The sequence below is a fragment of the Bos mutus genome, chromosome 10 (assembly GCF_027580195.1).
Source record: "Bos mutus isolate GX-2022 chromosome 10, NWIPB_WYAK_1.1, whole genome shotgun sequence".
NCBI classification, from domain to species: domain Eukaryota; kingdom Metazoa; phylum Chordata; class Mammalia; order Artiodactyla; family Bovidae; genus Bos; species Bos mutus.
This window is the reverse complement of record NC_091626.1, coordinates 58451561-58466914: the sequence shown is the minus strand read 5'-3', so window position 1 is coordinate 58466914 and position 15354 is coordinate 58451561. Positions and strand designations below refer to the sequence as shown.

Genomic DNA, 15354 nt, shown 5'->3' with positions numbered 1-15354 from the left:
GACAATATAATTAAAATAAGTTATATATCAGATATGACTCTAAAGTAGCATGTGTGACTCATTACTTAGTCTCTGTATTTTGTAGTTCTACCTTACATTGTGTAGACTAAGTGGTTTTAGTTTTAAAGAAGAGTGCCTATCTACAGATGGTCAAGAGGTAAAAGATGTATACAAAATATTATTTGGTACATCTGTCTTCAAAAGTATTTATTATTTCCCTTTGACATCTAAATAAAGGCTAATTGTTTTTACCTGTATGATGCTTTGCTAGATATGAGTTATAGTGTACACTTCATGGCAAATAGATGGGGAAAAAATGAAAGCAGTGACAGATTTCATTTTCTTGGGCTCCCAAATCACTGCAGATGGTGACTTCTGCCACAAAATTGAAAGATGCTTGCTCCTTGGAAGAAAAGCTATGACAAACCTAGACAGCATAATAAAAAGCAGAGACATCACTTTGTCAACAAAGGTCTTTATAGTCAAAGCTACAGTTTTTCTAGTAGTCATGTACATGTGTGAGAGTTGGATCATAAAAAAGGCTGAGTGCTGAAGAATTGATGCTTTGAACTGTGATGTCAAAAAAGACTCTGGAGAGTCCCTTGGACTGCAAGGAGATCAAACCAGTCAATCCTCAAGGAAATCAACCCTGAATATTCATTGGAAGGACTGATGCTGAAAAGATTGAGGACAAGAGAAGAGGGTGACAGAGGAGGATATGGTTGGATGGCATCACTGATTCAATGGACATGAGTTTGCGCAAACTCCAGCAGATAGTGAAGGACGAGGAAGCCTGGCATGCTGCAGTTCATGGGGTCACAAAGAGTTGGACTCGGCTTAGCAACTGAACAGTACACTTGAAATTAGTAATGTCTTTCTTTTCAAGTATTCTGTTTTTTGATTCTGTGTGTCAGTCTTCCTCCCTGTACTATTCTTGTCCTTTTAGCTTCTGCTCCTCTTAGGCTCCCAATATAACAGCTCTTAGGGTATTGCTGTGTGTTTTGTTTTGTTCTCTCCTTTTGCTTCCTTATGTATGTACCACTCTCAAACCAAATTATAATATAATACACTTGAAATACTCCAAAATTTTCCTCAGAAACTGTATGTGTGTGTGTATATATACATATATATGTGTATTTTTCTATATATAAAGTAATGCAGCAGTATTTCTAACTGTCATTAATGAAGTATGTGATGTAGGTCAAGGACTGTATATCCATTGTTACTAATCCTCACTATTCTGTAAAATAAGTGTTGTCTGTCTTTGTTTTACAGATGAGGAAACTGAGGCTCATAGAGTTTATTGCTCAAGATTACAGTTTGTGGGAAATCTGGGATTTGTATCCATGTGTTTTCTGATTCCACAGCCTGTGCTTTTCATTTATAATGGAATTTAAAAATCATGCTGAATGTGTGAGTCAGAAGATATGTGTATGAGTACTTCATACTTTACAGTTTTCTTTTTACTTTGGGCAAAATCATTTAAGCTTTTGAGTCTGCAGCTTTTTCATCTGTGGGTAATGGACATAATAATATTTTGTTCAAGGAATTCTCTGGCATTCCAGTGGTTACAGCTCAGTTCTTTCACTGCTATGGCCCTGTGTCCAATCCCTGACTGAGGAAAAGATACCGCAAGCCACAGGGTGCAGTCAAAATAGTAATAATAGTAACATTTTGTTGAATCTACCTCAGGGCCTCTTTACACAAATCCTTTTTCTTACAATGATTATGTAATTTTTCTTGTTATTCAATCACTCAGTCATGTCTGACTCTTTGCGACCCCATGGACTGCAGCATGCCAGACTTCCCTGTCCTTCTCTATATTATATTATGTAATATAATGCCCTAAAAGTACACTTCTCCTTAATGAAAATAAATACCACAAGACAATGAAGTTATACTTTGTATATTTTTGTACTGAGAAAAAATGGCTATTAACCTAAAATTTAGATCAAAATATGAGAGTAAAAAAGGATTTCTTAACCAAAGATTAAAAGCAGGCTAAAACAACAGCAAAAAACTAAGAACTTCTCTATATTTATGCATAATTTTCAAAAAGATCTACGTAGTACTACTTCTGTCCTAAAATACTGTCAGTTGTAACATATACCTTTGCTTTGATAATATTTTTCTTTCATATATGTTATTTTTTAAGTATAACATACATTCAGAAAAGTGAAAAGAAAAGGACCTCCCAGGTGGTAAAGAACGCACCTGCCAATGCAGGAGAAAAGTGAAAAATGTACAGCTCAAGGAATTACATAACAAAGTCTGCACCTCTGTAACTCACACCCAGATCAAGAAGCTGAAAACTGCCAGAGACCCACCTTTTGCCACTTGCCTATATAGCCTTCTTCTTCTCCACTAATAACCAGTGTCCCGCCTTCTAACGTAATCATTTGGGTTTCGCCAGCTCTGTACGGATGGAATTATAAAGTTCTTTCATTTATACCTTCTTTTGCTTAATAGTTTTTCAAGTTTATGTTGTATGTAACAATATTTTTCTTTTTCACATTTTCCTTTTTAAGAATATACCACCATTTATTTATGCATTTAACTTTGGGAGCCTGTTTCGGTTGTGTCTGTTAATGCAGCTATGAACATAAGTGTCTGTTAGAGCAATGTGTATGTATTGCTATTGGGCACATACCTGAGAGTGGAATTACTGGGTAATAGCTTAAGCTACATTATCTTCAGTTAGATAATTCCAGAAAGCTTTCCAAAATGATTATACCAGTATACACTTATATTAGCAGCATGTGAGGGTTATATCTTCTCCACATCCTTGCCCAAACTTGGCATTATCAATTTAATTTGTCACGCTGGTGGGTATGTATTATTAACATCTCATTATTATTTTTTTTCTCTCTCCCTCCCCCCTCTCATTATTGTTTTAATTTGCTTTTCCTTGGTTGGACACTTTTTCATATGATTAATAATCATTTGGATATTCACTTTTGTGAATTGCCTTTTCAAACCTCTTTCACTGTTGTCAAGTTTTTGTTTATTTGCTTGTTAGTTCTTTGTTGGTTTTAAATGTTACAAGTAATTTTCTCCTGCTCTTGCCTTTTCAGTCTCTTAATGGTATCTTTTGGATTTAATAAAGACCAATATTTAGCCATTTTCTTTATGATTAGTGTTTTTTTGCCTGGTTTAACAAGTCTTCCTTACAGCAGCATCATGAATATAACATCTTCTGGAAACCTTCCTAAAATTATTTTCTATTTTCCAGACACATAGTTTATGTGGTATTTATTTTTGCCTGGAATATTAAGTTGTTTTTTTTTTCCAGTTTTCAGCACCGTTTATTGAAAAAGACTATCCATTCTCTGCTGTCCCATTTTACTTGAGTTATATATATGAGTCTAAGCTGGACTCCCTATTTCTTTATCCTGTTTTAATTACTCTAGTTAGAGTAATTACTCTAGCTAGACAGTTAGCACTGTCTTAATTGCATTAGTTTTATAAAATCTTTTACTGTTTGATGAAGCAAATCTTGTCAACTTTTTATTTTTAATTAATTTTTATTGGAGTATATTTGATTTGCAATGTTGTGTTAGTTTCAGGTGTGCAGCATAGTGAATCAGTTATACAGGCACATATATCCACTCTTTTTAAGATTCTTTTCCCATATAGGTCATTACAGAGTATGGAGTAGTTCCGTGTCAGCTTGTTTTTCTTCAAGAATTTCTTGGCTATTCTTGGCTCTTTGCATTTACAGATTTGGGAATCAGCTTGTCAGTTTCAGCCAACAGCAACAGGAAGATTGGGCTTTTTGTTAGGAAGTGCATTGACTCAGTCAATGTGGAACAGATTAACAGCTTTATAATAACAAATCCGTCAATCTGTGAACTTTAGATATTCTTCTATTTATATCTTCAATTTCTATTAATATCTTTATGATTTTCTTTGTAAAGTTCTTGCACATCTTTTGTTAAATATTTTTGTTGTTGGCTGATATGTTATTATAAATGATATTTCTGAAATTTTATTTTCTTATTAGGCTGTTACTGATAATACAGGATTTATTTGCATATTAATTTTGTATGTTGATCTTGTATCTTAGTAACTTGGCTAAGCTCATTCTAATAATTTATATTTTCAAGTTAAACAATTATGTTCTTGGCAAATAATGACCATCTTACTTCTTCTTTACAATCATTATACCTGTTTATTCCTTGCTCCCTTTGCCTAGAATTCAAATAGAAGATAAATAATGGGCGTCTTTGTCTGTCTTTAATCTTAAAGGAGGAGATTTTCAACATTTCACCATTTTATGTAGTGTTTTGTATGGGTGTTTGTGTATGCCTTTTGTTTGAAGAAAGAAGTTCCTTTCTATGCCTAGTTAAGAATTTTAATAATGAATGGGTAAAAAAAGAAATTTTCAGATATTTTCTCTGTATTTATTGAGATTATATGATGGTATAACCTTTTTATTCTACTAATGTGATGAATCATATTAATTAATTTTAAAATGCTAATCCAAACTTGTGTTCCTGCCATAATTCCGGCTTGCTCATGATATATTACTCTTTTTAAATATTGGTGAAATTGTCAGTCACTCAGTCATGTCCAATTCTTTGCGACCCCATGCCTCTGTCCAACAATTGGTAGATTCATTTTATTAATATTTATCTTGCCATTTGTGTTTATAAGTGAGATTGACCTGTAAGTTTCCTTGTGAGGTATTGGTATTAAGATTAAGTTTATGTCTTAAAGTGATTTGGGATCTGTTTCCTCTTTTTCTGTTATCTGGTAGAATTTCTGTAAAAATCAGTGTTATTTCTTAATTAAATGTTTGGTAAAATTGACGTGTGAAGCCTGCGGGCCTAGAGCTTTCTTTTAGAGGAGTTTCTAATTATCAGTTCAATGTTTGCTGTTTTTAAATTGAAGTATAGTTGATTTACAGTGTTGCGTTGATATCTGTTGTAGAGCAAGATGATTCAGTTACACTACATATATACGTGTATGTGTGTGTATATATATATATATACACATGTTCTTTTTATATTATTTTCCATTATATTTTAATCATGGGATATTGAATATAATTCCTTGTGCTATACAGTAAGACCTTGTTGTTTATCCATCCTGTATATAGTAATTTACATCTGCTAACCTCAGACTCCCAACCTGCCCCTCCCCCACTCCATGTTTCCTGGCTTTGTTTCTGTTGAAAAGTCAGCTGTTTATCCATTTATGCTGCTTTGCAAGTAATATGTTTCTTTTCTTTATCAGACTTTAAATTTTATCTCTCCCCCTTTCAACAATTGTCCTACGTTGTACCTATGTTAGTCTTTTGTTGTTGTAAATATTCCTTTGTACATGTTCATTTTATAACATATTGCTCCTTGGTATGTGATTTGATGACCTTTACCAGTTTGGGAGAATTCTCAGTCACTATCTTCACCAGACATCACTTCCTGCTCATTTGCTTTCTCTTCTGGATCTAGGTTGTATTATGTTACATCTTACTGTGTTCTGAACATCCCTTACATGCTCTTCTGTATTTACCCTCCTTTTGACTCCTCATGCATGATTCTCAGTATTTTCTTCTAGTTTACTAATTTCCTCTTCAACTATCCCTAATACACTATTTCACCCATCACCTGAGTCCTTAATTTCATTTACTGTATTTTTTTAGTTCTAGACTTTTCATTTGGTTCTTTTTATACATTTCTGTAGAAATTCTTTTGTATAATTGCTATAAAAAGTCTCAATTATGTCTTCAGTTCAGTTCAGTTACTCAGTCGTGTCCGACTCTTTGCCACCCCGTGAATCGCAGCACACCAGGCCTCCCTGTCCATCACCAACTCCCAGAGTTCACTCAGACTCACGTCCATCGAGTCAGTGATGCCATCCAGCCATCTCATCCTCTGTCGTCCCCCTCTCCTCCTGCCCCCAATCCCTCCCAGCATCAGAGTCTTTTCCAATGAGTCAGCTCTTCTCATGAGGTGGCCAAAGTACTGGAGTTTCAGCTTTAGCTTCATTCCTTCCAAAGAAATCCCAGGACTGATGTCCTTTAGGATGGACTGGTTGGATCTCCTTGCAGTCCAAGGGACTCTCAAGAGTCTTCTCCAACACCACAGTTCAAAAGCATTATGTCTTAGGCACAGTGAATCCATCTTAGGTGTATTAGGCAGAATTGCTTTAAAGTCTGTATCTAATACCTCTGTTATCTAGAGTCTTTGCAAGTCTTTTCTATTATTTGTGTGTGTGTTAGTTTTATAAGGCTTCCATAACAAAGTACCACAAACTGGATAGCTTAACACGATAGATACTTCTTGTTTCACAATTCTGAAGGCTGGAAGTTTAAAATGAAGGTTTTAAAAGGCCATGCTCCTTCTGAGACCTATAAGAGAGAATCCTTTGTTGCCCCTTTTTCCTTCTGGTGTTTGCCAGCAATCCTTGGCATTACTGGTTTGTAGATATATCATTTTCATCTCTGCCTCTGTCATCATGCAGGATCTTTTTTCCTGTATGTCTCTGTCCTTTTCCTATAAGGACACCATTCATATTGAATTAAAGGTCCACCCATCATAGCTAATTACATCTACAACAATTCTATTTCCAAAGAAAGTCACTTTCTGAGGGAGTAGGAATTTAGGGTTTCAGCATATCTTTTTACAGGGACACTTCATTCCGTGCCATGTTGTTTTTCTCTCTTCTTGTTTATTCCATGTTTCTTCATTGTATGTCAGAATATTCTTTATCAGGGGCCAGAAAATTGTATATGAAAAATTCTGGACTTGATGTCAAAGCTACAGTGTTGTCTTCCTGTATTACTCTTGACTACACTAGCAATCTGGATTCACTGTAATCCAATTACAGGGAGTTAGGTAGTTTGAAGCTTGGCTTTGCACCCTAGAAAGCCCAGTATGTTTCCCACTTACTGCTGGGATATTGCCATTCATGGTCTGACATTGCCAGTCTTTGGAAAAACCTGCTTGCAAGGCTGGCTGTCTGCTAGCATCTGGGAACTTGGCTAGTAAACAGTTTCCTACGCTGATGTAAAACGTCCATTAGCTGATAAGGAGGGCTCATTGTACCTACACTGTTTGTATAAATACTATGGCTTATTCTGAACATCTGCTTGCTGAGTGTCTGGAATTTTGGTATGTGTTAGGCAGAGGGTTGCCTGCATGATGCATCCCCCAATAAAAGCATTGAATGCTGAGTCTTCATTAAGTTTATCTGGTACAAAAAGATGTTGCTGGAGGAATTAAGTGGATCTTGTGTGGCTCCAGTGAGAAAGGCCTTTTTTTTTTTAATTGTAGAAAAATGTTTGTAGCATAAAATGTACCATTTTAACAATTCCAGGGTACAATTTACTACACATTTTTTAAAAACTATCTGTTTATTTTATGGTCACGGAATGTGGGCTCGTCGTTCCCCGATCGGGGATCTAACTCATGCCCCCTGCACTGGAAGCACAGTGTCTTAGCCACTGGCTTGCTAGGGAGGTCCTACTGTATGATTTTAGTGCATGATTTACTGTGATTAAGTACATTCATAGTGCCATGTAACCATCATCACTGTCCATTTCCAGAGCTTTTTTATCATCCCGAATAGAAAGCCAACAAAGGACTTTTGAAGATAGCATCTCATTTTCTCTGAACTTTATCCCACACTTCTTTGCCTTTTTTGGATTCTCCTTTTATTTGTATCCTTTTGCTATAATAAATCTTATCCATGTGTGCCACTGTATGTTGAAGCTATAAGTCCTTGTAGAGAAGCACTGAGCCTGTGTCCCAACTCAGAACATTTGTTTATGTAATTCATAGAGCAGTTTTTGTTCTTCTAATCCTGAGAGATTATTGAAAACTCTGGTTCATCTCTTAGGTCTCAGTTGCTTTCTCCAGATTAACAGGTGCTCCTAAGAGAGAAGCAGCCCTCAGTGCCAGACTCACATCTCCAAGTGTGTTTCTTCTTCTGGTTTTTTGGCTCTGAATATAGTCCCATTCCCTTTTTCTGGTAACCACTAACAAATTATGTAATTTAATCACTCATAGTATTTATGGCCTGTCTCTGTCTGTTTTGTTTATTGATACATCATAAGCACCTGGAACAGTATCTGACACACAGAGGTGCTCAATAAGTATTTTTTAGAGAGTGAAGTTGGCTTGCATAATTGGTTGAAGGAACAGTAAAAAGTCAAGGAGAAGGGAAATGGTAGATAACAAACCACAGAATTTATATACTTTATTCATTTTACTTTTCCTAGATGTGTGTAAGACAAGCCATTGGAATACAAGAAGAAAATATTATAGCTTTTACTTTTTCTCTAAAGAAATTAAAAACTAAACATTATTCATGTTAAGTAAGTGGAGTGACAGGTGGTCCTCTCCTTTGAATGTTGTTGTAGAGTTCTGTTACATATAAAATAGAAAATATTTTTATTATCTCCACATTGTACACCGTCCAAGAAACAGTGTGCCCAGTCCATTCCATATGAATGGTCATCCTCAGAGTTGTGCTGTATAGAATCCTCAGGTTTATTAAGGATGACTTTGTTGTTGAAAATGAAAGATGCTGCTTATTTAAAACAGCAACAACAAGAACAAAAAGAAACCCTCATATATGCCACAGAGTCCACCAGTGGCAGGATCAGAATTTAGTCAGTTTTTTTCAAGTATTTATTTATTTATTTTTGGTTTTGCTGGGTCTTTGTTGCTGGACTTTTCTGGTTGCAGCGAGCAGGGGCATCTCTTCATTGCAGTGCACGGGCTTCTCATTAAGTAGCGTCTCCTGTTGTGGAGCACAGACTCTAAGCACGTGGGCTCCAGTAGTTGCAGCATGCAGGTGCAGTAGTTGTGGTGCACGGGCTTTAGCTACTTTGCAGTATTTTGAATCCTCCCTGACCAGGGATCAAACCTGTGTCCCCTGTATTGGCAGGCAGATCCTCATTCACTGTGCCACCAGGGAAGTCCTGGTCACAATTTTTAAGTGTTTATAACTTTGCTGTAAACCTTAAACAGGGCTAGGAAAAAACGGGGAGGGAGGAGGTCAGAGGTAACAAAAATGAAGCACTCACTGTGTGTATAACAATGTTAATCAGTGTGACTGAATACAAATAATTCATTGTGTCTTAGAAACTGGGATAAAATCTTAACCAGAAAATTTCCACGTGCTCCTATTTCTTTCCCATGCAATCATGCACCCTCGTCCTTTCTAAGTTGTGACCTGTGTTTTCCTCACTCAACCTTTGCTAGCCGCTCCTCCATTTAACTGTGGCATTTCATTGTTAGTTTTCCCTGCCCAGCTCTATGATCTCAAAATTTCAAAGAAATTTAAGACAGTTTCTTCTCAGAAATCAAAGCCGGGGACCAGTGCGTTAGAGCTTGCTTTCTTTGTTTTTTTTGACATTACATCTTTTGGAGAGAAAAGTGAGAGTAGAGTTTACATGTGTGATTGAGAGATTCAGATACAGCGTATCATACAAAACACAAGAGATACAAAATGTCACTTACTGAACTGAAGAGTGTATTGATTTATAGGACTCCAGTTCAGCAGTTATCTAAACTGACTGTGTGTCGCAGTCGTTTGTAGAGCTTGTTAGATTGAAGATTATTGGCCCTGACCCTAGGAGTGTCTGATTCGATAGGTCTGAATTGGAACCTAAGACTTTAGCGTTTGTAGCATGTTCTCAGGTGGTGCTAATGCTGGTAGTCCAGGGACCATACCTTGAATACCTTTCCTGTAGCTCCTAGTCTCCTTTTTAGGTAGAATAAAAATACTTGTTTTTTTTTCCCTGCTTTGCTATGAACATGTTCTTCTCTTCCTTTAGATTGCTGTGTTATTTTTTCCCTCTTGCCCCAAACACTAATATGTACTCCCTAAAGAAAATTCCAAAAGTCATCTTACCACAACTTCTGTATCTACTTTTCAGTTATCTAATGTATATCAATTCTGCAGTCGACATACAAGCAGTCCTTCCTTTGTGCTATTCTGATATCCACAAATGTCAGTTACAAAGGCATATTAACTGTAATTGTGTAAACTACCAACTTTACTGCTGACTCTTCAGTTCACAGATCACTACATAAATAACAGACTTGCGTCATGACCAGTCACCAATCATATCACTCCTTTAAGAGTCTGTCAGTGTTTTTGGTCGCTGTGTACCTGTTACTGAGATCATGCATAGAAAGCAAAATGTCTAGTTGTGTTCCCTCCTTGTCTCCCAGTGATAAACTCACATGATGTTTTGTAAAAGTGGATAATCAGAAGAGGGAATTGGCCAACAAAGATTAAAGCACAGCAAAGAAACAAAAGACCATACTGCTGCAAATGGAATTTGAATTGAATATAAATGGAGTTATAGAAGAAATAACTGACAGTAGAAATGTTGACACTGCTGAGGTTCAAGAGACAAGATGAGCCACCAGAGGAACTTAGTGAAAGTGAACTGACTCACATAAATAAGGAAAGTGCTTGTGGCATAAAGGATGAAGAAATGACCCTGGCACAGTATTTTACATTGAAGAAACACTTTGAGATATTTCATGACCTTAAAAGTGCAAAGGGTATAACGTTGGGAGCTGATCCAACAATAATCAGCAAGTGTGAAACCCCTCCACAGCATAGAAAAGGTGCTTGCTCCCTATCATAAGTTGTAACAGGAGAAAGTGACAAGCACTATTCAGACTACTATTAATGAGTTTTATAATGAAATAATACTTTAAATCTCAGTGTTTGCAATTTATAGTCTACTAAATAAAGATTAGTTTTTACTGTCTTCATTTCTCCATGCATTTATTACTGATGGGGAATTTATAATGTTTTGATCAAAAAATCTTAAAGGTAATGGAGCAATTGTAATTTTTCCCATTGATTATTAAAATCGCTTGCATAATTTTGACTTATGCATGATTATTTTTATCATCCCCTACTACATGTAGAATAGGGACTGCCTATATACATGTATGTGTGTGTGTGTGTGTGTATATATATATGTATGAATTCATGCATGTATGTAAAGCCCTGATTTGTATTAACTAACCTTTCCAACCTTGACACACTTAAAAAAGTATTTGGATAGCATACTGTGATATGCAAGAGTCTACGAGGCCAGAAAGCTGTTGCCATCCCAAGTCTTGTGCAGTTGCCCCAAGGACTGAGGAAATAAACATCTGAACTCATTTGAGGCCCACTGGTTAAAATGTTCCAATGTTGAGAGAATTGAAGCCCTCATGGAACTTAGTACAGTATTCTCTGTATATTTTAGACTAACTGTATTTGACATATACTATAATACATACTTTTCATTGAGATTGCTTTAAAAAGGTAAGACCTGTGAGTTTCCTCAAAGACACATTTAGTAAATGTCTAAACTGTTTTATTGTGCTTAATATTTATTGCCTTTTGACAGTCTTTAAACCATTAAACTGTGTCCTTTTTATTAGAAACGTCACTGTGTAATGAGTGTTAGAAATGCAGAGGTGAAACCGAAACTTGGCACAGGAAAGAATAAGTAGGCATGGGAAAAGATTTGTTGTCTTAGAAGAAAAGTATCTGGTAAAAATATTTCTAATTCTTTTTTATGAGCACAAAGCAGATGAAATGAAAGGGGGCAAGACAAGAAATGAGATACTAAATTATTTGCAGGTTTTTTGTATTATGATTGATGTCAACTATCCAGGTCATGTGTTCTGATAACCAAATTTTGGAAGCTAAAAAAATTAAAGTGATACTATTTTCAGCATTAGTGAATATTATACTCTTAGCGATTGATGTTTTTGACTGGTGCAATAACATGGGTTTTGTATGAATGTGATTATATAACATTTAACTAAACGCCATTTTTTGTATCACTTCCCTGGCACATTCCCAGGCCTCAGTGTTGTGTCTCAACCTGTTTTGTGGGAGAACATGTGCAAGTGTAATCATGAGAGTTTGCTGTTTTGTTTCTTTGAATTCTAGAATTAGGTCATGTTTATAAGAAAGTAAGACTTGGAGCAGACTATTTTGATTTTTTTTTTTTTAATCGTAGGAAATCTTATCATGTGCTTTAATTAAAAAATAAGCTAGATTTTTTTAAGGTTTATTGAGGTATAACTAATAACATTTTAAGATATTTAAATCATACATCATAATGATTTGATGTATGTATACATTGTAAAAGAATTCCTCTCATCTAGTTGAATTAACAAATCCATCATCTCCAGGTATTTTTTTTTTTTTGGATGAGAACATTTGAGTTGTACTCTCTTAGCAAATATCAGTTATATAATCTACTATTATCAGCTAGAGTCACTGTGTTATACATTAGATCCTCAGACCTTATTCATCTTGTAGCTGAAGGTTTGTGCCCTTTTAGCCCCCAACCCCTGAGAACCACTTTTCTACTTCTTTCTTTGAGTTTGACTTTTATTCCCCCGGATTCCTCATATAAGTTATCATGCAGTATATATCTTTCTCTTTCTGACTTATTTCACTTAGCATCCAATTCATGGATGAATAATATTCCATTATTTGTGTGTGTATCACACCTTTATCCTTTCATCTGTTGGTGGACACTTAGGTTATGCACATCTTGGCTATTGTGAATAATTAAGCCAAGTTTTTACCTTAACCAAGTTTGTCTGAGTAATGTATTTATCATACCCAAACTATATTTTATCTGCTTGCTTTTATAATATTATGGTACATGCATACATGAATGCTAAGTTGCTTCAGTCATGGCTCTTTGCAACACTGTGGACTGTAGGCCACCAGGTTCTTCTGTCCATGGCATTCTCCAGGCAAGAATACTGGAGTGGGTTGCCATGCTCTGCTCCAGGGGATGTTCCTGACCCAGGGATCAAACCCACATCTCCTATGGTGCCTGCATTCCAGGCAGATTCTTTACTGCTGAACCACTGGGAACCCCAGCACCACCTGGGAAGCTCTCTAAAAATTTAATTTCCATAAAAATGAAAGTTTTACTAGAAATTAGAAACCACTGTTTCAACAGTTCTTAAATTGTAGACTTAGAGATGATTTTTTTGATGTGGACATGTATAAACTTTTCTATGTTCAGCAAATATTTTAGAATTAATACATATTCCTTTATAATCTGACTTCTGGTATTATTTTAAAGTACAGCTTTACTTAATAAACTTAATAAAATGTCTATTTCTCTTTTTAGAATATAAAGTTCCTTTATAATTATGACAATTGTGTAAAAACATCTTTAAAAAGATTGGATAACTTAGCTTTTTTGATTTTTAAATACAGCAATTGTTCTTTTTAAGTTTGATCTTTTATTTTAGGACATATTGATGCATTTACATCAAAGCTTTTCCTGCTTGAAGAAATTACCTCAGAAGAATTGAAAGAAAAACTTTCAGCACTCAAGTAAGAAATTTTGTGGTAGGAATTTAAAAGCTTGTTAACGTGATCATTAATTTTCCTTTATCACTAAATATTGGTTTAAATTATTTATTTTCAAGACTTTCATCCTTTTATAAATTGAGGCTTTCCTTGACCCAGTTTGTGATCCATTTTACATTAATCATTTCCATCTCCAAATTAAATGTTCTAGTGGCACCAGTATTTCTACTTAAGACAAAGGAGGCTAAAACAATAGAGGAGTCTTCCATCTTGGTGAAGTATGGGCAAACATATTTCACTTCTTTCCAGAGGTGGGAATAAATAGGCCAGTCAGACTTTGAGCTCAGGGATATATACACTCATTCAGGTATTCTAACTTCTAAAAATTTGTTCTTCTACCAACTGTTACTGTACATCAGATTGAAATTAATTTAATTTGCATCTCACAACTTTCCAGGAAGAACTGGTGGTACCTTTAATCTACATTTTATACATGAGGAAACTGGAACTTGGAGTGACTTTCCCCAGAGCACACTGCTGAGCTAGGATGACAGTTGGTAGTTAATATGTTTGATTCATCTGAAAGGATGGGAAATTGCCCTGACTTATATTAGTTCTGTAGTTCCAGCTTTGGGGCTTGTCATAGTTTTTGAAGGCTGTAGATTCAAGTTTGACTTCCTTGCTTATACTTAAACATCTGTTATAAGTATTACTTCTTTTGATGGGTAACTTTTTATTTACATATGTGAATAGAAAAGCTTTTCCGTACATTTATGCACTGCCTGCTCTACCTCTCCCAATGAAAACCATTTTTTAAATAAATAATCAAGGGAATGAATGTAGGTCTAGAAGGGATATTTAAATCAATATCTTATATTTCATTTCCTCTTATTCATTTAAAGTACCTCTCAATTTCTTTGAAATTCACCACCACCATCTCTAAAAGGCAAACTCCTCTGCAGATTAATTCTGCTAAAGACGTTTTAAACTTCAAAAATTTTAAACTTAGAAACTTATTAAAACATTTATAGTTTGAGAGACTTTCCTGTCAGTCCAGTGGTTAAGACTCCATGAACCAGTGCAGGGGGGTTGATGCCTGGTGGGGGAACTAGGATCCCATATGCTGCGTGGTATAGCCATAAAAACAAAAACATTTTTTTAAAAAACACGAACTCAAAGGGAAATACATTCTTTAAAAAAAAATCATAGCTTAAAATAGTGATCTCTTTACTCATCACTGCTCTGACTGACACAAGCCAAAATACTTTATGATTTTTAAGGGAAATCAGAAAATGGCAAAAATGAAGTAAATACTAAAATTCAGTCAAGTTAGAAATACATTTAGATATTTGTTTTACATTATTTCATCTGTTGTTTTGTTATTGAGACATTTCTTTTCCCAAGGAGTTACAGTTGTTAAGAGTAAGTTTTTTTGTTCCTTAATTTTATTTGGATTTCTTCTGTTTAATAGGATTTCAAGTTTATTTAACATCCTCCAACACATTCTAAGAAAATTAAGTAGGTAAGTACTCTGGAGGCGTTTTTCATTGGTATGTCTAATTTTCTTGGGTGAAAAAACTTTGAATACATCTTGTTAGGAATAGACAGAAAATAACCTAGAAATACAAAATTTATTCTGTTGTGTCAAAGTGGAATTGTGAAAATATAAATAGGAAGGAAATATAATAACATCTGGCTTTACTGAGCTTACAGTTAAACATTTTTTTCTGTACAGATATTATAATGGCTTCCTATTGCCACTGTAACAAATTATCACAAACTTAATGGCTTCAGACAACTCAAATTTATTCTCTTGTAGTTCTGCAGCTCAAAGATCTGAAATTCTCTTCAATGGACTAAACTTGTGTCAGCAGGGCTGGCCCCTTCTGGAGGCTCTTAGGAATCAGTTGTTTCCTTGCCTAATTTTCAGCTTCTAGTGGCTGCTTGTATTTCTTTTCTTTTTTAATTGAAATATAGTTAGTGTACAATATTATGTTAGTTTCAGGTATACTAGATAGTGATTTGATATTTTCATACATT

The 15354-nt window shown here is 35.2% G+C and overlaps 1 protein-coding gene across 3 annotated transcripts in view; it reads left to right on the top strand.

Annotated features, from left to right (window-relative positions):
- Nucleotides 1–15354, top strand: part of ICE2 (interactor of little elongation complex ELL subunit 2) — a 67132-nt gene that overhangs the window by 45361 nt on the left and 6417 nt on the right. For 2 of the 3 annotated variants that reach the window (XM_005903843.3, XM_070377999.1), the window contains exons 13-14: nucleotides 13254–13338; nucleotides 14786–14836. In XM_005903843.3, coding sequence (XP_005903905.1) covers nucleotides 13254–13338; nucleotides 14786–14836 — 136 coding nt within the window. Of the gene's footprint in view, nucleotides 1–365; nucleotides 3946–13253; nucleotides 13339–14785; nucleotides 14837–15354 lie in introns of those variants that run through there. The other variant, XM_070377998.1, reaches the window with a different exon arrangement.